This window comes from Nylanderia fulva, unplaced genomic scaffold (genome assembly GCF_048542155.1).
Source record: "Nylanderia fulva isolate GAGA-0341 unplaced genomic scaffold, ASM4854215v1 Scaffold581, whole genome shotgun sequence".
In the NCBI taxonomy this organism is placed as follows: Eukaryota; Metazoa; Arthropoda; class Insecta; order Hymenoptera; family Formicidae; genus Nylanderia; species Nylanderia fulva.
In genome coordinates, this window is record NW_028190678.1 from 1 (window position 1) to 26,717 (window position 26,717).

Here is a 26,717-nt window from a genome sequence, read left to right on the forward strand (position 1 = left end):
TCATCTCCGTCAGGTGATCGGCGAGACCACTCTCACTTTTGAGGAGTCGAGCACACTCCTCGCCAGATCAAAGCCTGTCTTAATTCTCGTCCGTTGCAGGCACTCTCCGATGATTCAGACAATCGGCATTGACACCCGGTCACTTCGTCGGGGCGCCGCTCCTCGCTGTGCCCGAGCCATCGCTGACCAGCCGACCTGAAAACACATTGTCACGATGGCGTCATTTGCAGGTCATGAGAGATCACTTCTGGCATCGATGGTCAACAAAGTACATCCACAGACTCACCCCGAGATCCAAGTGGCTCAAGGACGAGGCCGCACCCCGCATCAACGATCTCTACTTCGTGCGTTCCGAGCTCACCCCTCCGAGTTAATGGCCCCTCGTCCGAATAACGAACCTGCATCCCAAGGGCGACGGCATCATACGCGTGGTCTCAATCCGAACAACTACCTTCAAACTCGTGCGCACACTCGTCAAACTCGTCTTGTTCCTGGGCGTGATCAAAGCAACCGCGTCGAACACCGACACCTCATAACACATCTCAACACCATTCACGTTCACGATCACTCCATTACTCATCTTTGCAGTTGCGTCTCGCAATATCACTCCACAGCGCCACTCGCGCACAACATTGTTACCATTCACCACTGCACTCGTTTGTCATTTCACGATTTCCTTGCATTGTATTTCACTTCACACTCGCCATTCTGTTCCGATCACGTGTATCATCACGTTGCCGCATGATTATCACATATTTCACGCCATCACCACGTGCATTTCACCGCGCAGGCGCGCGTCAGTCCCACCATCAAATGCTATTGGACTGCGATTCGCGACTGGAAACCACCACTAACTATTTTGTCATTTCGCGACAAGGCGGGCGGGAATGTTCAAAATGCAAATGTAAAAGTTACATATTTTTTTAGAAATAATTGTTAGAAAAATCAATTGTCGAGTTAGTAAACAGTCAAAGTTGTTTATATGTATAAAAAAAACCCATCGTAAATTTTAACAGGTCATAAATCTGTCGCCAAAAAAAATGGCACCGAAATAAACAATTAACGATATCGCAACCGTTTCGCCGGATGTTTATGTTGCGACAAGCATGCGCGGCTTATCACGTGCGTCCCGAACAACCAATAATTCAAGCCATCACACGCTCGCGCATGTCAAACCCGCGTCTTTTTGCGTAATCTCGTTGAAGCGGCCAATTATGAACCGTGCTCTCAGGTCATCTCGCAAACTCAAAATTGTTCATAATTATTGGCGCTTTACGAGAGGATGGGCTCCTTCGAAAAAACCTTAAAAGGGAGTTCACGTCCGGACAACGTCGCTGTATCGCTTTTCCGCCGTGAACCGCATATCGCATCTCCGTATATTTGACAAACCGCAAAATTTGTTGACAATCGCTGCTTAAACCTATTATCTAATTACGATTACGTTTACTGAAATAGATTAAAAGTCTATATTAATTTTTATGCGTGTATATTTTTGTTGATCAGTGTACTTTTATAATTAAATTGTTTTTCATACTCAAAGTGACTTATCTAACTGAAACCTCCTTTCGCAAAGCGCATTCTCGAACACATACACTTTTATAAGTAATAGTTAACAAACAAATAAAGTTAATTTTACGCCGTAAAGTTACGGCATTATTTAATCACAAAAGCAAAAAGAAGTATCGTTTCGTGTCTGAATAGCTCAATTGGAAGAGCAGTCTCCCGGCAAGCAGAAGGTCTCGGGTTCGATTCTCGATTCAGCCGACTTTCGGATCAATATTTTTCTTGCCTATTTCTTTACAGGGGAAGTTAGGAGAGGAACAAGAGGAATTTCTGAGATCCCAACCATAGGATACAAATTTCTTAAGGGGATGCCGGAGCGTTGGCCGAACTCCGACGGGTTAGCGCCCTCATTTGAGTGGAACTAAAATTGTCGATAATTATCGATAATTTTAATTCCGCTATTATCGATAATAATCCATATATGCCAAAAAGCTATTTTAGTGTGTTCAACATATTGAAATCAGACAATATAATATATTTTTACTGTCGAATCATCTCGCACACGCATCTAACAATAAGCGTCAATAACAGTAAAACATACATATATAAATGTGTCTCTTTATGACATAGTTGAACACAATTTCAATATTGCTCTTTTATATATTTTGATGATATATGCATATTTTCATGTATTTTTCAAAGGAAATATACAATCTACCATATATATATACAAGGTGGTTCAAAAGTCCGGCAACTGTCAATTATGTCCAAGAAATAGTGATCTTATGAATAAAATATAAAAATTGCAGGGTTCAACCCGGGAAAAATTTTTTATATATAATTATATCTAAATAATTATATAATTATACATAATTATATGTGAAATATGTTCATTTTATATATAATTAAATTTATTTATATATAAATTATGAAGTTCATGTATAATCTCATGTCAAGTTATATATGAAACATTCCCAGCAAACACCGATATATAATTGTTACATTGCTATAATAAAACGGAATATAACACGCAATATAACGCAAATGTACTACGTTATATACACGTTAGGAGTAATTTCCTACTCTTATAAATTACAGATATATAACGTTAATGTAACACATAAATAACATGTTATATAACTTTAAAAAGAATTATAAAATAATTCTATAACTGCAATATAAATTACAGAATTGTTATAAAGCTATTATATATGTGTTATAAAGCTGTTATATTTATGTAATAAGACTTTTATGTTTACTTGTTACTAAATTGTTACATATTTAATTGAGAATAAAAATTTTAATTATTATATATTTATTACAAACGCGAATACTACAAATATCAAATTCTTTAATTAATTTCAAGCAAAATTAAATAAAATTTTATTTCACTTTTTTATATGTATACATATATACATTAAACATAGTTATATATACGTGTTGTTGCTCAGGTACGTACAGGTACACATGTGTAAGCTTATGAAATATAGCAACATATATAAATATATTAACATTTTTGGTATTCATTATCTATCACATATATATTTTTAAAAACTTAAACCAAAAGATAATACTTAGAAAAAAAAAATTTCCTTTAATTAGAGAACGGAAAATCTAATTATTTTCCTTATCTTGTTCCTGTGCTCCTCCTTTTTCTTCCCTCTGCTTCCTCTGCTTAGCGAAACGTAGTCATTCCGCCACAATATTATCAAATTCAGCTTCTGTTAAAGAAGAATACTGTAGAGTAATGTCTCCTAAAAAGAATAATATATAGTTAAACAAGAAATTTAGGATAATAGATACATTTTTAATAATATAGAAAACACACTTCTCATAATTTTGATAAAATATAAATCGCATATTTTAAAATTATTACGAACACCCTTCCATGAGCAATCCATCGCACATTGGTTCGTAAATATTTTGCAAAGGGCGCGATGAATGTTGTCTCTGGGATTATTTCCCCCAACTTTTAAGATAAATTCTTTCTGTAAAAAAAATAAATTAAAAAATTTTTATCCAATTAATTAAATTATACAATTAATTAAATAAATTAATGTAAAACTTACAAATTGAGTAACTGCTTCCTCCGTGTCACGCAATAAAGTCTCAAAATCTTTTATAGTTTGAACCGAGCGTAACGGTAAAATTTCAGCAATCAAGCTGTCATTACCCTTTGTTGGAAGAAGAGCGCGGCTCTTCATAACATCTTCCAATCGGTTTATCAATTGTTTGATGTCTCTTAAGATTAAATTGGACGTAGTTTGGGTACGTGTTATTTGTCCTTGATTACGTATTATATCTTGCTGTGTACGTATCACTTGATTAAAGTACTCTGCAATGTGTACAATGTATTTCTTATTATACATAATTTTATATTACTATTTAACTAAAAGCCATTATATGCATATATATTAATACATACTTTTTATATTAGGGTCTGATACTTCATTAACTATTTCTTGCAATTCTTCATGGTTTTCATGTTCTTCAGATAATGGATCACAATCTACAAAAAAGAAATATTAGATATATATATATATATTGTTGCGTCCTCGGGACGCCTCTCGCTCAGTCACTCACACACAGTCACTCTCACTCGCGCGCGAAATAAAGACACTCGCATAATAGGGAAATGAACTTTAATATGAGGAACCAATACACGAAACCAATGAAATATAACAAATAGTGCATTCGTAATGCAAAGAAGCTCCGGTCTCGGAAAACGTCCGCACGATGCGACCGCTAGACCAAAACTGTCATGTCTCCCGAAAACAGAAGAAGACCCTTAGTTGTTTAACAACAACTCCCTTGACGACGATCTCCCGGAGGCGTAAAGAGTTGATCCCGCGAAAAGTATCACCCGATACAAAGATGTAGATCCAGGGGCGTAACACGGGGGCGCAACACTGCTCCCCTTCTTCAAGATTGTCGTCCCGACAATTCTCACGGAGATTGAAGACCTAGGACTCTGACGCTGCTATCAGGGCACCAACGATACTCCGCTCTCCCTTAGCTGCTGCTACAGGTTACCGAACGAAACGCCTGGTCCCTCTCTTTTTGCGTCTACATTGTCCGGACGAATCCTGCTCTCCCTTAGCTGCTGCTACAGGTTACCGAGCTTCGCCCTCCTCCTCTCCGTACTCGAACTGTTTTTTTGAAGAAAAATTGGCCAGATTTTTCCTATAACAGTCGAGTTGATAGAAGATATCCCTGCTGTCTTCGCGGTTTCACTATACTCGCCGTCTCCCGGAAGGATAACGAAATGGTCCATGAATCTTCAGACAAAGGGGGGGAATATCTTCCGTGGACCCAACGTTCCTCGTGAACACCCTAAGTCTCTGTCACGGCATTTGCCCTCAGTCTCGTGGGAAAACCACGGATCAAAAACCACGAGAGGGACAGTCTTCAACGTGATGAACCAAATGACCAATCTTCTGAAGATGAGACGGTCTTCTCAATTGAAAGGAGCCAGTTGCCCTCGATGAGTAATGGTCGCAGGAACTTCCTCAGAGAATTCTCTTGTAACAGAAACTCAGGCAAGCCTCTTCTTAAAAATTTCCAACTAGAAAAGAAAACATTCCTTACGCAGAATAAATTCACCAATTAAAAAAATGCACTTACAAATATACACACAAACACAACTCTTCAATTCCTAGCAATCTTTATTTGAGTTTTGTACTATTTCTAATTAACAATCAATATTTCTATCTAAAAATGGAGCTAATCTATCTGCGTGCACTACTTTCTTCCGATGTCTGGGTGTCTTCTGAATGCAGTACACCACATCGCTGAATTTCTTTACAATAGAGAAAGGTCCTTCCCAATTACTCTGTAACTTGGGAGCTCTACCTTTAATTCTTCGAGGGTTATAAAACCAGACTCTCTCTCCCTCTTGAAAAAGAATCTGTCTAACTCCCTTATCGTACCAATTCTTCACCCTAGAAGATCTAATATTCATTTTGTCTCTAATTTCGGAATGGATATCATTTAACTTTCTTTTGAGAGTATTAGCGAAATTTTCTATCGAAGACGGCTCTTTTTCTTCTAATCTAGGAACATTTCCTTGCAATAGATCCACTGGAAGTCTTAGATCTCAAGCGAAATATAATTCCGCAGGAGTCATCCCAGTGGTTTCGTGCTTTGAAGATCTGTAAGCTAGAAGAAACATGGGAATCCACCAATCCCAATCTTTTTGATTTTGTGAAATATACTTCGCTAGATAATTGATTATTGTTTGATGTTGTCGTTCGACCTGACCATCAGACTGAGGATGCAACGCAGTAGTTCGCGTTTTCCTAATTCCGAGAAGCTTCATTATTTCAGCGAACAGTTTTGATTCAAAATTCTTCCCTTGATCGGTATGTACTTCTAAAGGTACTCCATGTCTTGAAATAAACTCATAAATGAAGATTTCTGCCACTGTCTTTGCTCTAATATTCTTCAGGGGAAAAGCTTCTACCCATTTGGTGAAGCAATCTACGATGACAATTAAATATCTGTTTCCAGAAAAAGTTATTGGAAGTGGACCTAGGATATCCATTTGAATTCTTTCAAAAGGACTTCCGACATTATAGATCTGCATAGGAGATTTTCCTTTTCCTGTGGGGCCTTTCTTAGAAATACAGACCTTGCAAGATCTGCACCAATTTTCAATGTCTTGCTTGTAAGTCGCCCAATAAAAGCGTTTTCGTACCTTTTCTAAGGTTTTGTTTACACCAAAATGACCTTCGAACGGAGAATCATGTACTTCCTCAAGGACTTGTTTAACTCGCTTTCGAGGAACAATCAATTGAAGAAAACTAGACTTTAAATTCGGAGCTTCCCACTTCTTGTAAAGGACTCCATTCTGAAGAATTAATGCATCCCAATAAGTCCAATAAATTTGAGCAGAAATGTCACGAGTCACGAATTCAGAACGAGATGGTCGCGTTTCTTTCATTTTTCCCTGAATAAAAACGGCAATGTCAGGATCTTCTTCTTGATCTTTACGCCATTCTCCCAGATCTTCTGTTTGGAATATAAGTCGTGCAACCATTTTCTCGTTTTCAGACGTACTCTTTATCTCGACCTTGGCACAATATCCACACCCATAGGTCTCACATAGTCGTCTGGACAATCCATCGGCATTCTTGTGAGATTCTCCTTTCCGGTGTTGTACTTCGAAGTCGTATTCTTGGAGTTTTTCCAACCAACGAGCTAGTTGCCCTTCCAAATCTGATAACTGATCCAAAATGTCGTCAATTCGAGGTAAGGGATAGGAATCTTTTACCGTGATAGTGTTAAGTTTCCGGTAATCAACACAGAATCTCAGTGTTCCGTCTTTCTTTTTGACCATAACAGCCGGCGAAACCCAAGGACTTTGAGATTCTTCTATGATTCCTTCTATTTTCATCTCTTCCATTATTTTATCAACCTCATCCCTCATCTGAAAAGGAATCCTACGGGGTACCTGTTTTATGGGGAGAGAGTCTTTTACATTTATGACATGTTCGATAATATTGCAATTCCCAGCAACAATATTACAGGAGAATAGATCTTGAAATTCATTTAGAAAATTTACAAAGGTTTCTTTCTGTTTTTTTTGCAAATGAATCGAGCTCTTTTCGAAAAGTTCTTTTAAAATAGACGGGATTCCTTTTGGAAAATTCTCTATTCTTGAACATTGAAAATCTTTATCGTCAAAAATGGATTTATTAAAAACTTTATCAAAAACGTTTTCCAAATTAATCATTTTAAGAAAATCCATTCCTAAAATACATTGATCATTAATTTCAGCAACTAATAACGGAATTTCAACTGAATAATTTCCGATTTCAATTTTTGTTTTTACTAAAAATTCAATTAAAAATTTTTCTCCCGTCGGATATTTTAAATTAATATCATTGACTCGAATCTTTTCAAGATCTTCTTCCACTAATCTGCTATTTAATATGGAAACATCAGAGCCTGTATCTATTTTAAAAAGACACTCCTTTTTATTTAATCTACCAAAATACGAATAAGAATCTTTCTTAGAAATCCTTCTAACACTACAATCAATGAGATCAACAAAATCGGACGTCGGGGCGTTTTCTGTAAGAGTTGAATTTTCCCCGAAAAATTCAACTACCTCTAGTTTTCCTTCGCCTCAGGACATTGAAAACGCAAATGTCCGATCTTCCCGCAAGACCAACATTCTTTCCCTTTGACCGAAAAATTGTTCGCTTGCGCTTCCCCTTTCGAGTCAAACCGTTCGCTTTTCTTTTTTTCGGAATCGGTTCGCGTGTTGCTCCTCTCTCCCTTTTGATGATTTTGACTTATTTTGCCGTAATTTCCTTTGTTACTAAAATTGTGTCTTTTTCTATCAAAACTATCCCCCTGAATTATTTTTATAGCCTTAGCTCTTTCTATAGCCAAATTTAAAGATGTAATTCCCTCCAGTTGAAGGGCTCTTTTGACAAACCCGTCTATTAATGCCGAGACAAATTGCGCGCATGCTATTTTATCGCGGACCGCATATGGACATTCGGGGTAAGCCAGACACGACAGTCTCTCAAGTTCGGCTCCAAAGGAAGCGAAATCCTCTCCATATTTTTGCTTCCGTGTCGTAAAAAGATAGTAATAATTTTGCGTCAAGTTTCCGTCTTCAAAAAGCAACTCTAATTTTGATTTTAATTCCGCGAATGTTAATTCTTCAAAATTCTCAACATTTTCTAAAACGGACCGAGCTTTTCCCCTTAAATTTGCAGCGAGAGTAATCATTTTTGCTTTCTCATCCCAATTATTCGCGACGGCTATCAAAAGAAATTGGGAGAGGAACTCCCGCAGCGGAACCCTTCCATCGAATGTATCGGGCTTCAGTTTTAAGCCCGTTTTCGCACGAAAGTCACCGGTCGTCTCGCCCGCGTTTATCACGGCACTTGCGGCTATCGCGGCACTCGCGGTACTCGCGCAAGCTAAATTCAGTCGTGTATCCCCAGAAGCTCTTATATTAGAAGGACTTAGCTGGTTAGTTTGCTGCGAGGAGATCCTCAATTCGAGCTGGTGCAGCTGTTCGTCCTTCTCTCGGAGAAGAGTCTCAAAGCGAGCTTGCTGATGTTCTCGTTCGGCCCGCATTTCTCGTAGTTCTCGCAGTGCGGTCTGCAACGCATCCGTCTCGTCTATCTCCTTCATCGTTGTTCGGGAACGCGTCGCTTTCGGCGAATGTTGAGTCGTCATTTTGGCGTTCTCTCAGGAAGATGCGATTCTTTCGGTTTTGATCCCGGACGAGCCCCCAAAATGTTGCGTCCTCGGGACGCCTCTCGCTCAGTCACTCACACACAGTCACTCTCACTCGCGCGCGAAATAAAGACACTCGCATAATAGGGAAATGAACTTTAATATGAGGAACCAATACACGAAACCAATGAAATATAACAAATAGTGCATTCGTAATGCAAAGAAGCTCCGGTCTCGGAAAACGTCCGCACGATGCGACCGCTAGACCAAAACTGTCATGTCTCCCGAAAACAGAAGAAGACCCTTAGTTGTTTAACAACAACTCCCTTGACGACGATCTCCCGGAGGCGTAAAGAGTTGATCCCGCGAAAAGTATCACCCGATACAAAGATGTAGATCCAGGGGCGTAACACGGGGGCGCAACAATATATATACATGAATATAATTTTTGTTGACTTTATATACTTATGATCATCGACATATAAAATGAACTGAACATCAATAAATAACCCAGGTAACAAACTGACGTCATTAAACGTCAAAATGACGTTATTTTGACGTCGTGTGACGTTATTTTGACGTTTAATGACGTCAGTTTGTTACTTCTTATTCGATGCTCAGTCCATTCTGTATATCGATGTTCATGACAATATACATACTTTGAAATATTATGGGAATATCACAAATCTGACGTATATCCACTTCTTGTGTACAAGAAGTTTTCTTTTTCTCTGGAAATGTATACAATATGTAATAAAAATCAAAATATCAAAGATTATAATATCACATACTATACGTACCACAAGGTTGTGATAATGGAATCTTTTTTACTGAATCAATCACAGTTTTGATGCTTTCAATTTCATTGTTGGTGAAATTATTGAAGGTTAAATTGTCCGGACACAGTGGGAAAGCAGATGTAATTTTATTCATACTGCTTGCTTTTTCTTTCTCTGTAAATATTTAAAAAAAAATTTTCTTATATAGCCCTTTAAAAATGAAGATTATCAAATATAATAAAACATGCTGTTTTAATACGTACTCTTAATTTTAGCAATTGGTCGATGTACATAATCGTCGTCTTCTTCTTCTTCACTGCTATATCGATTGTACAAAGTATGCTGTCTTTTGCCACGTCCCAATTTGTCTTCGTCGGTTGTTTGGTAGTTGGAGTCAGCTGCACTTTTTCTTGCAGATTCCAAAGATCCTATAATAAAAAAATAGATATATTAAATTGCGCATTAATGATAATAATAATATAATACTAATAATAATCACAATAAAAACATTACAATAAATATGTTCTGCGCAAACTTAAATGACTCTTAATAGTGTAATATAATATAATCATAACACACAAAAGATAAAAATGCATAAGTACTTACTACAATGTTTTATGAGTTCAATATTATATTGATCCCAAGTTTCAAAATTCGGACTTGCATAGTTTGCGATTAGAGGTGCAGCATTTGCTGTCCGTGGCCACCAGCACTTCTGTTGTTGATTGTCATCTAGTATAAGCCACGCTGTTGGTATTTCTGAGTATGAATTATCTATAATAAACTTGACAACGGAATATCTTTTTCCTATAGTACCACCAGAATCCATTTTTCTCTAAACAAAAAAACAGTATATAAATTAATTTCTTCACAAATAAAAATATGTATATACATCAAATCACATTAGTAATATCTTATTGACAAAATTATTGATCAAAATAATTGATTGCTTTAATGCAAAATTTTAAAAATCACATTTGATATCATATGTAATATAAAAGTTTTTTTGCTTTAATGCAAAAGTTTTTTGCATTAATAAATACAAAAATAAGACAAAGTTTTGTTATAAAATAATTCTTTTATAAGTTAAAATTTTATACAATATTAATATATGTACACATATATTTTCATCAATGTAATAAATAGATTTTACAAGAATATTTTTTACTCGAACTATGCAATAATATAAATATTTTGTAAGAAAAATATACGTTTATATTTAATTTTAATAAAATTATATTGCTTATGTATACGTTTTTATGCCATATTACTGATATAATTATATTATTGAAATACAATCCTCAAATGCATTTATATTAATTTTGTTAATAATAAATAATTAATAATACATAAAGAATACTTGTTACATCTACATATATTTAAGATAAAATTAAAGATATAAAAATTATTACTAGCCTAGTAAAAATTAAAATCAAATTAATTTTAATTCACATCGTCTCTTGCAATTACAATATATATATATGATATAAATTATATTTTTTAATAGTTCATAGTTTTAATCAATCAAAATTATAATTTTATGCATAAGATTTATGTACATAAAGTATTGCAAAATTAAAAAATTAAATATTAATACAATTTGTAAATACTCAATCTTACAAATGTTTATTCAATTTGCGCCTTTCCAAATATGCAAATTAAAAGTATTTTCACAAAGACAAAGGAATACATTAAAATGACATTTATATTACGTTATTCAAAATAAATTTTTGATTCTTTACAAAAGTACGGAAAATTAAATAAAAATATTAAATTATTAACGATGAATAACATCTAATTATTAGTATGTAAAAGCGGTATTGTTATATAACAATCAGTCTTATTCATATATTTTAATATTAAACATTTTTGTTTTATTGCATTGAGTGGAATCGTTATAATTTCTGAATTAGTTGCACTTGATATTAAAAATATACCAAGTTTTTCAGAAGCACATGGCACAGTAAAAAAAGATTTCGGATTTAGAAAACGTTTTGCGCGAAAAAATAATATATCTTCCTCTTCAATAATATCCAAAATAAAAACTACAGAATTATCATTAAGCAAAGCACATTTATCATTCTCAGTTATTGCAATCTTAAAGTTTTTATATTGAAAATGAGAAATTTTTGCTTTATTTGTATATACAACAACCGGATAATTTACGATAGGGTATTGTATAATTGGTTGCTGTAATTCTTCAAATATGCAATTTGAAAGTTCTTCTAAGGGTTTCCCACATTGATGCAATTTCTTTTTAATTTTATGCATATTATTTTCGTATTTAAAGCAACTAAAATTATCAAGACAACCAAAGTTTTTTACATCATCAGCAATATGTAGAAGGTTATGAACATTATGTGATAGATATTGTTTACCATAAATAGTACTGTAATTGGATACAAAATGTAATAGTAAAGAATGTGCATAAGCAAGACCTGTCTCATTTGTACGTATTTGTGGATTAGCCATTATTCTTATTGCAACACTAAGAGAAAGAAAGTGATTATACAAAATTGGAGGAATGGTTGACTGCAAAATTACTATTCCAGTATACAACAAAAATTGACGCAATTCCGTGGCTTTCTATTTATCAATATCAACTAAAGTTCTAGGCTTTCTAGCAAATTCAGATGGAACGCTTTGTTTAAAATTTATTAAATATTGTGAAATTGAATCAATACTTTCTGCATTTAATCTATTTTCTTTATTTCCTTTAATCCATAATTGTTCGCGAACGCGCTGCGTGAGAGAGGATCGCGCGACACAATAGGATAAGTCACCCTTTCTTTTGTATTAAAAAAAGTTTAATTTCAATACACACTTAATTACAAATTACTTGAACAAGACTTATAACATTTAAATATTTCAGTGAAAATCTAATCGAGAACAAAGTACGGAATAAGCGGCGGTCGTCAACGAGATTTTAGCGGATCAGAATAATATGCGGTTGCGTTATGCGGTCACTGCGGAAAGCGATAAGGCCCGGATTTCGGGCGCGAGCTCTCTCTTATGGGTTTCCGAAAAAAGCCCACTTTTTTGGAAAGCGCCAATTATTGCGAGCAATTTGAATTGTGCTCGAGGTGACTCGAGGGCACAGCTCATTATTGGCCGCTTTTTTAAGATGCGCAACGAACTCGCGTCTTGCCATGCGCGCGCGGCCGCTCGCTCTTTCTAATTGGTGATCGAGGCCGCGTGGCAATTTTGCGCATGCTTGTAGCGCGAAAAGTATCCGGTAAAGACGGTTGCGAAACCGCTAATTGTTTGTGTGCAAAGAGTGTTTATGAGATGACAGGTTTAATTTATGACAGTTTTTTACCGTGACAAACATACAAAAACGACCGTGACTTTTATTATTGACGCGGATGGAAAATTCTAGAATTTACAAAAATTTTACTTAACATCTCAAACAATAATTGTAACAACCGTTTCATAACACCTAAGCAAACAAGGTGCATATAGTCAAGCGGAATTTGCGAAACCATTCCGATGGAAAGCTTTTCCAATACAGAATCGCCTGTGTGATGTTCTATTTGAATTCGATTCTTAAACGAGTCATCTGTACGTAAAATGTTATTAATTTCAGGAAAAATTACTTTATTATTTACGAAATCGCCTTCTTGCATACATTTGGAACACGAAAAATATCCTGTGTGGCCTTTTGTGTACGTTATAAATGATTTGGCTGGAGCATCGCAAAGTATTGCATTAATATTCACTTTATATTTCTTGTTATTAACAATTATGCCATTTTCAAAAAGAAACAAAAATTTATTAACAAAACTACCAAGAAAATCATTCGCATCGCTCGGTTTACACATACCATGATATATACCAATTACGAATGGCAATGTATGAATACCGATATCTTCAATAGATGCCATGATAGGCCAGAATTGACTATTAGAACTTTTCGAAATAGGTAAGCCGTCTATATTTATATTTATTTTAATTTTATTTGTGTTAATAAACTGGGAGTAATTTTTTATAGATCGTTCTAGAGCAGAAGTAAGGCCAAAATGTGCATAACGACCATTACCCATATGTTTTATGTTTACGGATGCGTTACGTGGTGTATTAACTAAAACTCTAACATCACTAGGCAATTCAGTATGGCCATGCTTTCTTAATATTCTCAATAATTCATTAGCAGTATTGTGAGGAACGTTACGTTCTATAATTAATTTCTGTAAATCTTCTCGTAAGCTTAGCTCATGGTTGCACTTATTATTATCTATCAATGTGGGTATATTATTTGTCTCATCAAAAGTACATATATTATTGTTCTCAAGTTGAAAATCTATTGATAATTCATCAGATTGGTTTGTTTCGTCGAATAATGTACTATTCGTGCAAAAATTTTCTGAATTTGTGTTAATATTAACCGCTTCTTCTACTACATTAGGTTCTAAATTTGATAAAGTTAAATATAAAGTCGAATTTTGATTATGTAATAAAATCGAATCTTCATTACGTAAATCTCGATTAATAATCTGATTCCTTCGTCTTTGTGATAAATATCTAATATCTTTAGGCATGATAAATAAAGTTATACCTCAACAAATATTGTTAAAATATACGCGCGTTACACACCTCTATATTAAATCTGAAAAGAATCTTAAAATAAAAATATATTTTAATTAAATAAAAATATATATATATATATATATATAAAATTGAATAAAATAAATACTTCATAAATGTTAAAGAAATATTAATGACATTAATGTTAAATAAAACGTTTTTTAATAAAAAAAACAATCAATTATTTTATAATTTTTAAGATATTTGAAAATGAGTTTTTTCTTAAATATTTTGTTGATACTGGAGGAGTATTTTCACAAACAGTAACAATCGTATTCAAAAATATTATTTCATTGCAAAAACTATTGATGCAAACCCAAACTATGTACGAGAAGTACTTTACATTTATTAAAATTAAAAAGTAATATGTTTGATAAAAAATCATGTGTTCTATCCAATAAGTATATGTACATAGCATGCAAAATGCATAGGTGATAAAAATAATATATACTATTAAATTATATATTATTAAATTATACTATTAAATTATATAATGTAAACATTCAAAATAATGTAAAATAGCAAAGTATTGTAATTGTAAATAAATAGCAATTAATGTATATAATATTAATATTTGAATGAAAGAAATATATAATTAAATAACTCGATTTAAAATAAAATAATATATAATAAAATAACTTATATTGATTAATATTGAAAAACACTTATATTAATAAAAAAGATGCAATTGAATAAAAACTAATAACTTTTTAGGTTTATTTAACTACATATTTTCGTTACTAGATGCAAATGTTCATCGTTAGACATAACCACTTCATAAGTATAATTATTACAGATATTTGTATCAATTACTTACCACTTTTGATGAAACAGCAGTTTTTAATGAATTGTAACACAGGGAACAGCTTCGAAGCCAAATTAAATCAAACTCGCTAATCAACCAATTTAGGCAAGCGTTGATTTCTATCAATGTTCTGCAAAGAGCCTGGAGTATGCTGTAAAACAAAATATTTAAAATACATTAATATCGACACATAATATCATTTCAATACATTAAATATCATGTTCATTATAAATAGCAATAAACATTACATCTAATTAAATAATATGCAATTAAACAGAGTTATAAGAACCGATAACTAGCTTTTATGAATCTGTTTCACTGCATATTTTCTTTATTAAAAATTATCGAAATTTGCACATAATTATAGTTTATAATTTAAATGAATAAAAAGCTAATTCATCCACCTTAAAATGTAACAAAATAGGATATATATGAATAATTTATATTGGCACGTGGAGCATAACCTATTTTTTGGACAACAGTTTTGTAAAATTTAGAACAAATATTAATAAAAAAGAATATTATAAATCAATTTACTTTCACATTGTGTAAAAAATCCATATTTAGTATATATTAGATGATTATTTATAAAGACAGAAACGATTACCTTTGATATAAATTAGCCGCCAAAATTCCGTTGATGAACAGCAAACCGGAAAGAGCTTTCTTCTCAGCAACACATACGTACACACACAGGACACGGAAATACTTGTTGCGCGGCAAAATTTAAAAGTAATGCTTATTACAAAATATGTTATATAACATTTAAATAATGCTAACGCAACGCTTGTTATATAACATGTTATATTTTTATTTTATTATTGTTATACTGTTATAACTAGAAAATACCAAAAAAATATAACAGTTTTAAAATACAGTTAAATTGTTGTTACAAAAGAAAATTATGTAACATCAACATTAATAATTTATAACTTCTGTTATATTACGTGTTACTTGTAGATTATATAATAATTATAATCTGTGTTTGCTGGGATTATATATATTTATATATGTGAATACTTATTTATTATATATACAATATATATATATATATATATTTATATAAGTATATGTATATAAAAAGTTCTTTTACGAGGATCACTATTTATATTTCGGGAATAGGAACAAAAACAAATAGTTAAACTGCGAATATATTTTTATTGTTTTTCAAAGTACTCGCCACAATGATCGATACACTTTTGTATGCGCTTAAATCAATTTTCAAAGCATTTATTCCATTCCGAATGAGGTATCTCCAAGACATGATTTTTGAACGCTTCAATAGCTTCTTCGGGCGATGAAAATCGTTGACCACGCAGTTTATTCTTCACGGATGGGAACAAAAAGAAATCATTGGGTGCCAAATCAGGGCTGTACGGCGGATGACCCATCAATTCGATGTTTTGAGTGCTCAAATAGTCTCTTGTTTGAGCCGATGTGTGAGAGCTCGCATTGTCATGATGAAGAACAATCCGACGTCTCTTGTTTATTTTCCTTATTTCACCGAAGATTTCTGGCAAACAGATGGTTGTGTACCACTCAGAATTTACTGTTCTACGATCCTCTAGAGGCACTGTTGCAATATGACCAGTTTTTCCGAAGAAACAAACCACCATTTTCTTTGAAGTGCTTCGTGCGCGAACAATTTTTGTTGGATTTGGTTCATCTTGCAACACCCATACAGTCGACTGCTGCTTACTTTCGGGCTCATACGAATATATCCATGATTCGTCACCTGTCACGATTTTATAAACGTCTTTTGAAGCACCGCGATTGTATTTTTTAAGCATTTCTTTGCACCAATCGACACGAGCCTTTTTTTGAGCGATTGTCAAATTATGTGGTATCCAACGCGAACATAACTTTCGCACAGTTAAGTGTTCATGTAAAATCGCATATATGCTGGTGGAACTAATGCTTAGGGATGCCTCAATCTCACAATAGGTTACATAACGATCTTGCTTAATCATTTCGTGCACAGCATCAATGTTTTCTGGCACTACAGTCGATTTTGGACGACCTTCACGAAACTCGTCGGACAGCGAACTACGACCACGATTGAATTCACTATACCAGCGATACACAGTGGTTTTTGATGGAGCTTCATCGCCAAAAGTCAAATTAAGTTGATTGACGCACTCTTGTTGTGATAATCCACATCGAAAGTTGTAAAAAATCATCGCACGAAAATGTTCACGATTCAGTTCCATTTTTTGCCGAGACGAAACTTTCAACTAAATATAAAATAAACAAATAGCGTCCATATGACAAAATGTTCTGAGTACGTATATCGTCAAAAATGTCAAACTTTACGATGGAACCGTCAGATGGACTCACATGACATCAGTGTTGCCAATTCCCGAAATATAAATAGTGACCCTCGTATCTAATTATATATAGACATATTTCATATTTAATTTTGCAATTATATGTATAATTTTATATATTTCTATATAATTTTATAATATATTGTTATATATAAAAATTGTTTCTAGGAAAAATAAGATTAAGATTTAGAAAGACAGGGCCAACTATAACGAGCATATTAAATTAGTGAGAGATGTAATGTCAACACATAATTGATTTATTTCTTAGTAGATACAATGATAATAAAAATAATAAAACGTTTCGGCTGTTACCTCAGCCTTCTTCAGTAAATATAAAAACAATAAAAATTCTTTTAAGAAAAATTATGACATATTACGCATTAGAGTCTATTTTTTAATGAACATTTTGGTTTAATGAGTCGATGAATTTAAATTGGGTTACGCTTATAACATTTATTAAATTAGATATTTTTTCTAATCGGCTAACCATTTTTTAGTTAAGATGGTAAACTTTTTGATTATGTCAAAAAACATGTAAACGAGTTCCCTGTTGTTAGTAGAACAGGTTGACGGTCTATTCCACGTCATCAATTCTTTTGAACATTATTAGTTAAAATTATCGTCAGAACCGCTTGATATGAGAATTGAAAACAATTAGATGTTATCCAGCATCAATAGAATTTATTTTCTCCGCTATTAATCAAAGAATTAAGTATCTTATTAATTCCAAACTAAACATCTTGACTAATGATAATAATATTACTAAGGTTCCTAAAATAGATGGAGATAATGAAAAAAAGAATTTCTTTGTTATTCCTTATGTGAATAGCATTTCTGACAAAATTGCATCAACTATCAAAAAAACAGAAATGACTATAGGTTATCGTTGTCTTGATAAACTCAATCGTTTTATCAAGGTTCATAAAGATAAAAATCAATTTTCAACTAATTCCAATGTTGTTTATAAGATCTCATGTCACGATTGCGATGCGACATATGTTGGCCAAACCAAAAGACAACTTAAAACGAGAGTTAAAGAACATGTAAATAATATAAAGTTAGATTCGTCAAAGCATTCGGTCATCTCGGAACATATTCTTAATTACCAACACTCATTTAATTGGGAAGACATAAAAATTTTAGATTCCGAATCTAATTTCCAGAAGAGAAATGTTTCTGAAATGATCCATATAAAGGAACAAAAAAACGGTCTAAACCTAAAAAAAGATACCGATATGCTTGACGAGTCATATTTTGACATTCTAGAAGAATTATCTAATAAATAAATAATAATAATAATAGGAGTCACAGTTTAAACTCGACACATCATACTGTGACTTTGTATAGTCAACACATCAACTTGGCGGAATCTTGACTACTCATCAATTTAAGTAAGCAATTCTAATCACAATTAAGATCTTTCACATAAAAAAATAACTTATTAATATAAATTAATATACCGAAATAATAAAAATATACTTAGACAATCACGGTGAAATATACTGCAATGACGAACTTACTCGGAAATATCCTTGATGATGGGGACTAACTTTTTGATGCTGGATAACATCTAATTGTTTTCAATTTTTATATCAAGCGGTTCTGACGATAATTTTAACTAATAATGTTCAAAAGAATTGATGACGTGGAATGGACCGTCAACCTGTTCTACTAACAACAGGGAACTCGTTTACATGTTTTTTGACATAATCAAAAAGTTTACCATCTTAACTAAAAAATGGTTAGCCGATTAGAAAAAATATCTAATTTAATAAATGTTATAAGCGTAACCCAATTTAAATTCATGGACTCATTAACCAAAATGTTCATTAAAAAATAGACTCTAATGCGTAATATGTCATAATTTTTCTTAAAAGAATTTTTATTGTTTTTATATTTACTGAAGAAGGCTGAGGTAACAGCCGAAACGTTTTATTATTTTTATTATCATTGTATCTACTAAGAAATAAATCAATTATGTGTTGACATTACATCTCTCACCAATTTAATATGCTCGTTATAGTTGGCCCTGTCTTTCTAAATCTTAATTTTATAATATCATACGAGCCTTGTCTTTAAATATCTAATTGTTTTCCTTATTAAAAATAAGATATTTTATGGTGACCTTTACTTTGACGTAGGGGTCAAATTTAGAGGTCATTTCAAGATCAACTTTTATTAAACAAAACCCTCTATTTTTATTAGATATTCTTGTAGCTTATCTCGAGAATTTTCCAAAACACTAATAAAATATTTTTTTATGTACTTATTGAGTTATAAAGGTTTGAAGTGAACAATTCTTTTATAAAATTGACAATATCTTGTAAAACATTCAATTTTCATTATACATTTATACTTTTTATGCACGGAATAATAAGACCAATCAATAGGTGCAAAGAAAACACAGTTGCAAAAGACGTATGTAATTTTCAAGAAGCAACTGCCCAGCAAACATTATAATTGCTATATAACACGTAAATAACGTGCATGTAACATGTAACATACACGTTAGTTGTAATTTCCCACTTATGGATTCTATTATTTATTGTAATTATAGATAGGATAGTGACTTAGCGAAAGATTATCTTTCGGCATCCTACAATATCGATGCTATCTGGGATGTAATTACAATAAATAAATAACATATGTCATATTACAAATGTTACATCTATGAGTGAGAAATTACCGTATATGTTACATGTAACGTGCACGTTATATAGTATTATATACATGTAACATAGCAGTTATATTTTGTGTTTGCTGGGTGCATTTTCTTTACACCAAATTGGTCTCATTATTATGTGCATAAAAATAAAAAGTATGATAACGTAAAACTGAATATTTTACAAAGATATAATTTTATGTCAAACAATTACTTCGAATCTTTATAATTCAAAAAGTACTTCATGAAAAAATGTTTTATTATGATGCTTTGGAAAGCTGTCGAGATAAGCTACAAGAATATCTAATAAAAAATAAAGGATTTTAAAAAGTTGACCTGTAAATGATCTCAAAATTTGACACCTAGGTAAAAGTCAACACTTTTAGTATTTTTTTCATAAGACCACTATTTTCGGAGATAATTGGCCATTGCCAGATTTTTTAATCACCATGTACATATTATATATATGTTTATGCATGGATATATGCATCTATATACATGTATATATATGTATATATTTCTTACATATATAAATGCATGCATAAATGCATACATATACATATACACATACATGTATACACATACGTGTATGGTATAAGCATACGTGTATGGTACGTATATTGATATTACCTGTAATTTTCTATAAATTACAATGTATGCAGTACGCACAATTCGCTTTTCTTCTCTTATCAATAATTGAGAAAATAGCAAATATATTCAAATAACTAGCTGTATATTTTTATATAATATAACAGAATATTATATAATATACAAAACATTTTTATGCATATATAGAATGAAATGGGCCCCTCCATCGCCCATTCCCGTGAGAACGCAATCATAATATATGTATTTTTTTCGTCTCTCCGATTTTTGCAAATGAGACATTTGTATTAGACACTTTTTTGCAACAATATTTATTAGAATTACACATTTCTAGTAAAATGATAAAATTTTATTAGTTAGGAAAAGGTGACAGTTTATTTTCTGCTATTATTTTTAAGAAATGTTGTCTCATACGTTTAACATCAGCAGAATATGTCTCATTACAAGGATTTTCTCCTAAAGCTATAGTTGTAGCAAATGCGGCAGCAAAGATTCCACAACATATACCATCAGGTTGTGTTTGAACGTTTTCAAATATTATATTATTTTTATTTATTTGTGGATAACGGCGATGAATGTAATTTTTTTCTTTAGCTTTCAATGTTTTGTATGTACAGCCAGATAGATTGTCGTACACTCGAAGCTTGGTGCCGTCAAAAGAAATACATCGCCAGTGATTACTGCAATTTTCTCCAATAATTTGTAAACTTTTGTCGTTACAACTTGCTTCAATTATATGAGGATATAAAATATCTTTTTTTAATAACTAGAACGCACATGCAAATCGTTCTGGGAAAAGATATTTTTAGAAACTAACAGACGAATAAATCGTCTCTGATATAAAATATCTTTTTTTAATAACCAGAACGCACATGCAAATCGTTCTGGGAGAAGATATTTTAGAAGCAACTAACAGACGAATAAATCGTCTCTGATATAAAATATCTTTTTTTAATAACCAGAACGCACATGCAAATCGTTCTGGGAGATATTTTTAAAGCAACTAACAGACGAATAAATCGTCTCTGATATATAATATCTTTTTTTAATAACCAGAACGCATATGCAAATCGTTCTGGGAGAAGATATTTTTAAAGCAACTAACAGACGAATGGATCGTCTTTGGTATAAAATATCTTTTTTTGTTACTACTGCAACTTTATAACTATTATTATTACTATTGTATTATTGTAACTACTACTTATTATTACTGTTTCAATTTGAACGAGATATTTAAACTATCTTGATGTAGGGTGGACGCGCTCCGAATTTGGTGCGCAAAGGAAGTAGCAAGTTAGGCCAGTGCCGAATCAAAAAATCATTGAACATTCGAGTTTAACACATTTACAAAAGTATTTATTACTTCACATCGTACACGTTAAACAAAAAAAATGAAACCGTAAACAAAGTTATTTCATTATTCTCTTCACAACAATGCGAGTATAATACACTGAGTATGCATAAGTCGATCACGCTTGTTATTCATGATCATAATTTCGAGTCTGAAATTCGAAGGAATTTTCGATAACCTTTATTCGTCGTACACATAGAATGTTTTTTCGCACTTGTTTGTTCATCGACTATGTTTGATTTGAAGGACACTGCTAGTCTGTATGCGCAGAATATCCTCCTACACAAATATTAAATTTCCTTTAATTGTTCTTACATACGATTTAATAATCGTCATGTGCGAAAGAAAAAAAAATGAGATTAATTTCACTGACACGTGAACTTGCTTAAGTGTGGGACACTTATGTACGGTCACTGACATGTGAACCGAGAGTTGATTGAGAGTGATCATTAGGAACTATACAGTTCGTATTTAAACAATGAGTTGCGCCCTGTTTGATAGCGCGATGCCTCGTTTTTATTGCCGGACTATTCGCGGCAATCTAATTGTATGCACAACACTCCGCGTAACTCAGTACTCGCACACAGTAATAGTCTTAGGTTTTGATTTATATCATTTAATTCGACTTGATTAATAATGATTTTCAATTGAAGAGTGCGCTTACTTACGTCGACGTTACTCTTGGAGAGACGCTCAACGACTGACTTCGCTTATGCTGCCGAAAAACCCAAAGGAATTTTGTTTTCGTGGCTTGCTACTTCTCACGTGTATTCTGCGTGATTGGTGAGAACAATAGCCATAAATAAGCTTGCCGGGAGGTGCTGCCTCTCTGGCTTCATGCGAGTTATTATTGCTTCGATTATCGATGCTGTCACGAAATCGATTGAATCCGTAACATACCGCCCGCCTTGAAATTATAATTTCGAAACTTATTAATTATTGTATTGAACGCATCTTATATATACTGAGCCTCTAAACGTAGGTTTACAGTGCGATGGGATTCGAGATTTGTTCGCTGGACTTAACTTCTATCGGAAGTAAACATATCTTCGTGATCGGTCGCTTATATTCCGAGCTTGCAGTCTTGATTGAGACAACTCGCGTTAATCCGTTAGAGCCTGGATGACATTGAATGACACGTCCTAATTCTCATTTGCATGGAGGGAGTAACGGATTCTGAATTAAAACCAACGAACCAATTTGAATTGATGGTTTTTCTTTACGCCATTTTGTTTTTTGTTGAAGGGTGTTAATGTAATCGGTTTGCCACAACCTCCAAAAGCGTTCCGTTATCTGCCGTAGTAACTGCCATTGCGACAATCTATTTTCATTAAGGTGCAGAATAGAAGGCTCGGGATTGGTAGTGAGTGCTGAGCCGATAAGAAAATGACCTGGGGTGAGAATTTCGTAATCTTCCAATGAATCAGTGAGTGGAGAGAGAGGCCTGGAGTTTAAGCAAGCTTCAATTCGACATAGTAGAGTTGTGAACTCTTCGAAAGTTAAAGTATGTGACCCTAACACGCGACGAAGATGATATTTGACGCTTTTGACACCAGCTTCCCAGAGCCCTCCGAAATGGGGCGCGTGAGGGGGAATGAATTTCCAATGTATGTTGTCTGAAGCGATAAGATTAAGAAAATTGGAATCGCGTTGCGCATCTCGAAAGGCTTGTGCTAATTCTCGATCGGCTCCTGTGAAAGTGGTGCCATTGTCAGAATACATGACTTCGGGTAGACCTCTCCTGGCGCAGAATCGTTGAAATGCATTCAGAAAGGTGGAAGTAGAATACTCGCTGACTAGCTCCAAGTGAATTGCACGAGTTGCTAGACAAATAAAAATTGCTATATAAGATTTTCGAGAGGCGATTCCTCGACCAGCTGATGCGCGTGTGAGTACGGGGCCAGCGTAATCGACACCGCTGTGCGAGAATGCCCGAGTGGGTGCTGATACGCGACTATTGGGAAGTTGGCCCATCATTTGATTAGTTACTTGAGCCTTCTCCCGTGTGCATTTAACGCACTTGTAAATAATTGATTTGACTAAATTTCGAGCTTTGATAATCCAATACTGTTGTCGTAATTTTGAGAGTGTAGCTTGAATACCGGTATAAAGAGAAACGATATGAGTATATGAAATAATCATAGTAGAAATTGAATAGTCGGCTAACAAGAGTGGATGTTTGGATTCAAATGATAATTGTGAATGCTCAAGTCGTCCACCGACTCGTATTAAACCGGTGGAGTCAAGAAATGGAGTTAATGAATATATACGAGATTTTATAGATACTGCTTGATTAATATAAGAGTTTTAACAAGGCTCTGTAATATAAATATAAATTTAACGTATAAGACGGGCAACAAGAGCCAAATCGCGGATGACAATGCGTTATCCTAACGAAACTAAATAATTTTCCGTTAGAATTAAATACCGGTGCACAAGGCACCAAATTTTACTTGGACACGGCCAAGATTTTAAAATATGAAATAATCTCATATTTGAGATTTAATTTCAATACCCCCTTTAACCCCCCTACGGAAAATAAATAAATAAATGCAAGAGAAAAATATAGATCCGAAAATCGCTGAATCGGGAATCGAACCCGAGACCTTTCGCTTGCCGGGCGACTGCTCTTCGAGCTGAGCTATTCAGATCCTTTCGATTCTATACTTTTCTCTGTTATATATATTAATGTTGGTAAACAAACGCATTTTTAAGCCAGCGTGTATCAATATAAGAGTTTTAACAAGGCTCTGTAATATAAATATAAATTTAACGTATAAGACGGGCAACAAGAGCCAAATCGCGGATGACAATGCGTTATCCTAACAAAACTAAATAATTTTCCGTTAGAATTAAATACCGGTGCACAAGGCACCAAATTTTACTTGGACACGGCCAAGATTTTAAAATATGAAATAATCTCATATTTGAGATTTAATTTCAATACCCCCTTTAACCCCCCTACGGAAATTAAATAAATGAATGCAAGAGAAAAATATAGATCCGAAAATCGCTGAATCGGGAATCGAACCCGAGACCTTTCGCTTGCCGGGCGACTGCTCTTCCAGCTGAGCTATTCAGATCCTTTCGATTCTATACTTTTCTCTGTTATATATATTAATGTTGGTAAACAAACGCATTTTTAAGCCAGCGTGTATCAATATAAGAGTTTTAACAAGGCTCTGTAATATAAATATAAATTTAACGTATAAGACGGGCAACAAGAGCCAAATCGCGGATGACAATGCGTTATCCTAACGAAACTAAATAATTTTCCGTTAGAATTAAATACCGGTGCACAAGGCACCAAATTTTACTTGGACACGGCCAAGATTTTAAAATATGAAATAATCTCATATTTGAGATTTAATTTCAATACCCCCTTTAACCCCCCTACGGAAATTAAATAAATGAATGCAAGAGAAAAATATAGATCCGAAAATCGCTGAATCGGGAAACGAACCCGAGACCTTTCGCTTGCCGGGCGACTGCTCTTCCAGCTGAGCTATTCAGATCCTTTCGATTCTATACTTTTCTCTGTTATATATATTAATGTTGGTAAACAAACGCATTTTTAAGCCAGCGTGTATCAATATAAGAGTTTTAACAAGGCTCTGTAATATAAATATAAATTTAACGTATAAGACGGGCAACAAAAGCCAAATCGCGGATGACAATGCGTTATCCTAACGAAACTAAATAATTTTCCGTTAGAATTAAATACCGGTGCACAAGGCACCAAATTTTACTTGGACACGGCCAAGATTTAAAAATATGAAATAATCTCATATTTGAGATTTAATTTCAATACCCCCTTTAACCCCCCTACGGAAATTAAATAAATGAATGCAAGAGAAAAATATAGATCCGAAAATCGCTGAATCTGGCTTAAAAATGCGTTTGTTTACCAACATTAATATATATAACAGAGAAAAGTATAGAATCGAAAGGATCTGAATAGCTCAGCTGGAAGAGCAGTCGCCCGGCAAGCGACAGGTCTCGAGTTCGATTCCCGATTCAGCGATTTTCGGATCTATATTTTTCTCTTGCATTCATTTATTTAATTTCCGTAGGGGGGTTAAAGGGGGTATTGAAATTAAATCTCAAATATGAGATTATTTCATATTTTAAAATCTTGGCCGTGTCCAAGTAAAATTTGGTGCCTTGTGCACCGGTATTTAATTCTAACGGAAAATTATTTAGTTTCGTTAGGATAACGCATTGTCATCCGCGATTTGGCTCTTGTTGCCCGTCTTATACGTTAAATTTATATTTATATTACAGAGCCTTGTTAAAACTCTTATATTGATACACGCTGGCTTAAAAATGCGTTTGTTTACCAACATTAATATATATAACAGAGAAAAGTATAGAATCGAAAGGATCTGAATAGCTCAGTTGGAAGAGCAGTCGCCCGGCAAGCGAAAGGTCTCGGGTTCGATTCCCGATTCAGCGATTTTCGGATCTATATTTTTCTCTTGCATTCATTTATTTATTTTCCGTAGGGGGGTTTAAAGGGGTATTGAAATTAAATCTCAAATATGAGATTATTTCATATTTTAAAATCTTGGCCGTGTCCAAGTAAAATTTGGTGCCTTGTGCACCGGTATTTAATTCTAACGAAAAATTATTTAGTTTCGTTAGGATAACGCATTGTCATCCGCGATTTGGCTCTTGTTGCCCTGCTTGATTAAGTTTTAATTTGTGAAGTTCGCTCTCAAACACGGCAGCTTGAGCTGTTTGTATCCAAAAATTCCGAGCTCGATTGAATTCGGATGCTGTGAGAGCGTGAGAATTGAGATGATTGTCATGCTTTTCTTGTCGCTTTGTTCGGCAATTATCTATAAATCGGTAAACATATGCAGTGACGCGCACTAATTTCGGCCACCAAGAATAGCGG

At 33.6% G+C, this 26,717-nt stretch overlaps 1 protein-coding gene and 1 pseudogene across 1 annotated transcript; both read right to left on the minus strand.

The window, feature by feature from the left end:
• Positions 1–9,309: 9,309 nt before the first annotated feature.
• LOC146720933 (uncharacterized) lies at positions 9,310–15,594 on the minus strand. The gene is made up of 6 exons (XM_085487625.1): positions 15,479–15,594; positions 14,884–15,022; positions 10,089–10,317; positions 9,746–9,910; positions 9,504–9,656; positions 9,310–9,434 (listed from the first exon to the last, which is right to left on the minus strand). The coding sequence occupies exons 3-6, from the start codon at positions 10,309–10,311 to the stop codon at positions 9,310–9,312; spliced, it is 666 nt and encodes a 221-aa protein (XP_085343751.1). The 5' UTR covers positions 10,312–10,317; positions 14,884–15,022; positions 15,479–15,594.
• LOC146720934 (uncharacterized) lies at positions 11,176–13,768 on the minus strand (annotated as a pseudogene).
• Positions 15,595–26,717: the final 11,123 nt, after the last annotated feature.